We start from the raw sequence: 2332 nt of genomic DNA, 5'->3' as shown, positions 1-2332 counted from the left end.
CGGCCTCCCAGCCCCTCCTCCCTCAGATCCAGGAGCCCAGGTCCCCAGCCCTCCTCCCTCAGACCCAGTGGTCCAGGCCCCCAGCCTCCTCCCTCATACCCAGGAGCCCAGACCCGCAGCCCCTCCTCCCTCAGACCCAGGAGTCCGGTCTCCCAGCCCCTCCTCCCTCGGACCCAGGAGTCCGGTCTCCCAGCCCCTCCTCCCTTGGACCCAGGACCCTAGCCCCAGCGCACCCCCGATCCTCTTCAGTGTCCACCCCCAGGGCTCCAGGGTGTGCAAGGCTTCTCGCATCTTCTCCTTGGACCTCCGAAGCCGCAGGGCCCAGTTGGCCACTCTGGACCCGGACCCCTGAGCCATTTGGTCCCGGGCGTGGAGCTGCCTGGAAGGAAACAGAGTCAGAGACAGAAAAGGAAGGGACCTGGCTGCCCCGGATGGAAACCGCCCGAGGCGGAGACGCCCCGACAGTGCGCTGTGGGGGCTCCTAACACGGACCCCACAGCAATAAAAGGAAACACGTGACGCTGAGCGCAGGCAGCCGGCAGAACCCCAAGACTGCGGGCTTCTATTCACACAGTCCCAGAGCGAGCGGGGGACCCTGCCCTTCAGGCAAGCAGACCCCGTGGCCAGCTCTGCAGAAGAGCCAGGAGAGGTCACGTGTGCGTGGGAAAGGCGTTCTCCTGGGGGGGGGGGCAGGGGAGGGGCACGGGGGGTGCTTCAGGGGCTGCAATGCCTCTCCCCATGGGCGGGGTTCCCCGGGGCTCTCACTATAGGGAAACTCTCTGAGTCTGTCCATCATGTTTCCTGCAGGCAAATCTCATCATAAAGTAAACATGCAAAACAAAACAAACACAGAAGGGAACAGAGAACGCCCTGGCCGGTGTGGCTCAGTTGGTTGGGCAGCGTCCGTGCACCAAAAGACTGCGGGTTTGATTCCTGGTCAGGGCACATGCCCGGGGTTTGGGCTAATCCCTAAGAGGGGGTGTGCATAGGAGGCAGCCTGCCCAGGTTTGATTCTGGTCGAGGGCACATGCCCGGGTTGCGGGCTTGATCCCCAGTGTGGGTCAGGCAGGAGGCAGCCAATCAATCACTCTCTCTCTCTCTCTCCTCTCCCTCTCCCTTCCTCTCTCTCTCTCTCTCTCTCTCTCTCTCTCTTCTCTCTCTCTCCCTTCCTCTCTCTCTCTCTAAAAATCAACTTTAAAAAAGAAACGGAGAGCCCAGCTGGCATAGCTCAGTGGTTGAGCCTTGACCTGTGAACTAGTTCGAATCCCGGTCAGGGCTCATGCCAGGGCTGTGGGCTCGATCTCAGTGTGGGATGTGCAGGAGGCAGCCCATTCATGATTCTCTCTCATCATTGATGTTTCTCTCTCTCCTTCCCTCTCCCTTCCTCTCTGAAATCAATAAAAATATATTAAAAAAAAAAAGAATTATAGCCCTGACCAGTTTGGCTCAGTGGACAGAGCATCGGCCTATGGACTGAAGGGTCCCGGGTTCGATTCCGGTCAATGGCATTTACCTGGGTTGCGGGCACATCCCCAGTAGGGGGTGTGCAGGAGGCGACTCATTGATGTTTCTCTCTCATCCATGTTTCTGACTCTCTATGCCTCTCCCTTTCTCTCTGTAAAAAATCAATAAAGTATATTTAAAAAAAAAGAATTATAGAAAGAAACAAGGGTCAGTTTCAAGAGCCACCTGGGGCCCATTCATGGGTGGCCCCCCCCACCCCCACGTGTGTTTCTAATGCTTTTCTGTTGTGGACTTGACAACAGAAGTAGCTTCTTCACTTTTCACCGGGCCCTGCAAGTCCCTCGAGGAGGGAGGGAGGAGAGAAAGGAGCGGAGAGAGACAGGACTGGAGGGGGAGGACATAGCAGAAGAAACACTAATCAGATTTCAGACACGGAGAGAAAGTGACAGTGGGGACAGGCTCGGAGGGAGGGAGGCCTGTGAGATTGGGCGCCAGGTGGGAAAGGAGTGAGTGCCCAGCCACAGGGAGAGGCAGCCTGGCGGCCAGAGAGTCAGAGACACAGGCCGGGAAGAGGACCCCAGAGAGGCAGCTCTGAGAGGCAGGGCGGGATGGAGGCCCAGGCTCACCTGTGTGCCCGTCGGGCCTGCATGGGCCAGGGCAGCTCCCGGGAAGGGCCGGGGTCCTGCAGCTCCTTCTGGGCGGCTTCTGCGAAGGCCTGGATGTTCCTCTCTTCATCCTCATCCTCCTCCAGCACGCCCCAGGGCAGCACCCCGGGGCCTCGGTACCGAAGGGTAGCAGCGCTGGGCAGTTCATTCAGCACCGAGGACAGCGTCGGGCCTGGGCAAGAAGGCAGGCGAGGGGAGAACCC

At 59.3% G+C, this 2332-nt stretch overlaps 1 protein-coding gene across 1 annotated transcript in view; it reads right to left on the bottom strand.

The window, feature by feature from the left end:
* TMC4 (transmembrane channel like 4) overlaps nt 1–2332 on the bottom strand; it is a 9742-nt gene that overhangs the window by 6506 nt on the left and 904 nt on the right. The window contains exons 2-3 of the mRNA XM_015561653.1: nt 2091–2301; nt 234–379 (exon numbers count right to left, since the gene is read on the bottom strand). Of these exons, the coding sequence (XP_015417139.1) occupies nt 234–379; nt 2091–2301 (357 nt within the window). The remainder of the gene's footprint in view (nt 1–233; nt 380–2090; nt 2302–2332) is intronic.

This window comes from Myotis davidii, unplaced genomic scaffold, assembly GCF_000327345.1.
Source record: "Myotis davidii unplaced genomic scaffold, ASM32734v1 scaffold1997, whole genome shotgun sequence".
In the NCBI taxonomy this organism is placed as follows: domain Eukaryota; kingdom Metazoa; phylum Chordata; class Mammalia; order Chiroptera; family Vespertilionidae; genus Myotis; species Myotis davidii.
Note: the sequence above shows the minus strand (reverse complement) of the source record. Positions and strands in the feature narration are given on the sequence as shown.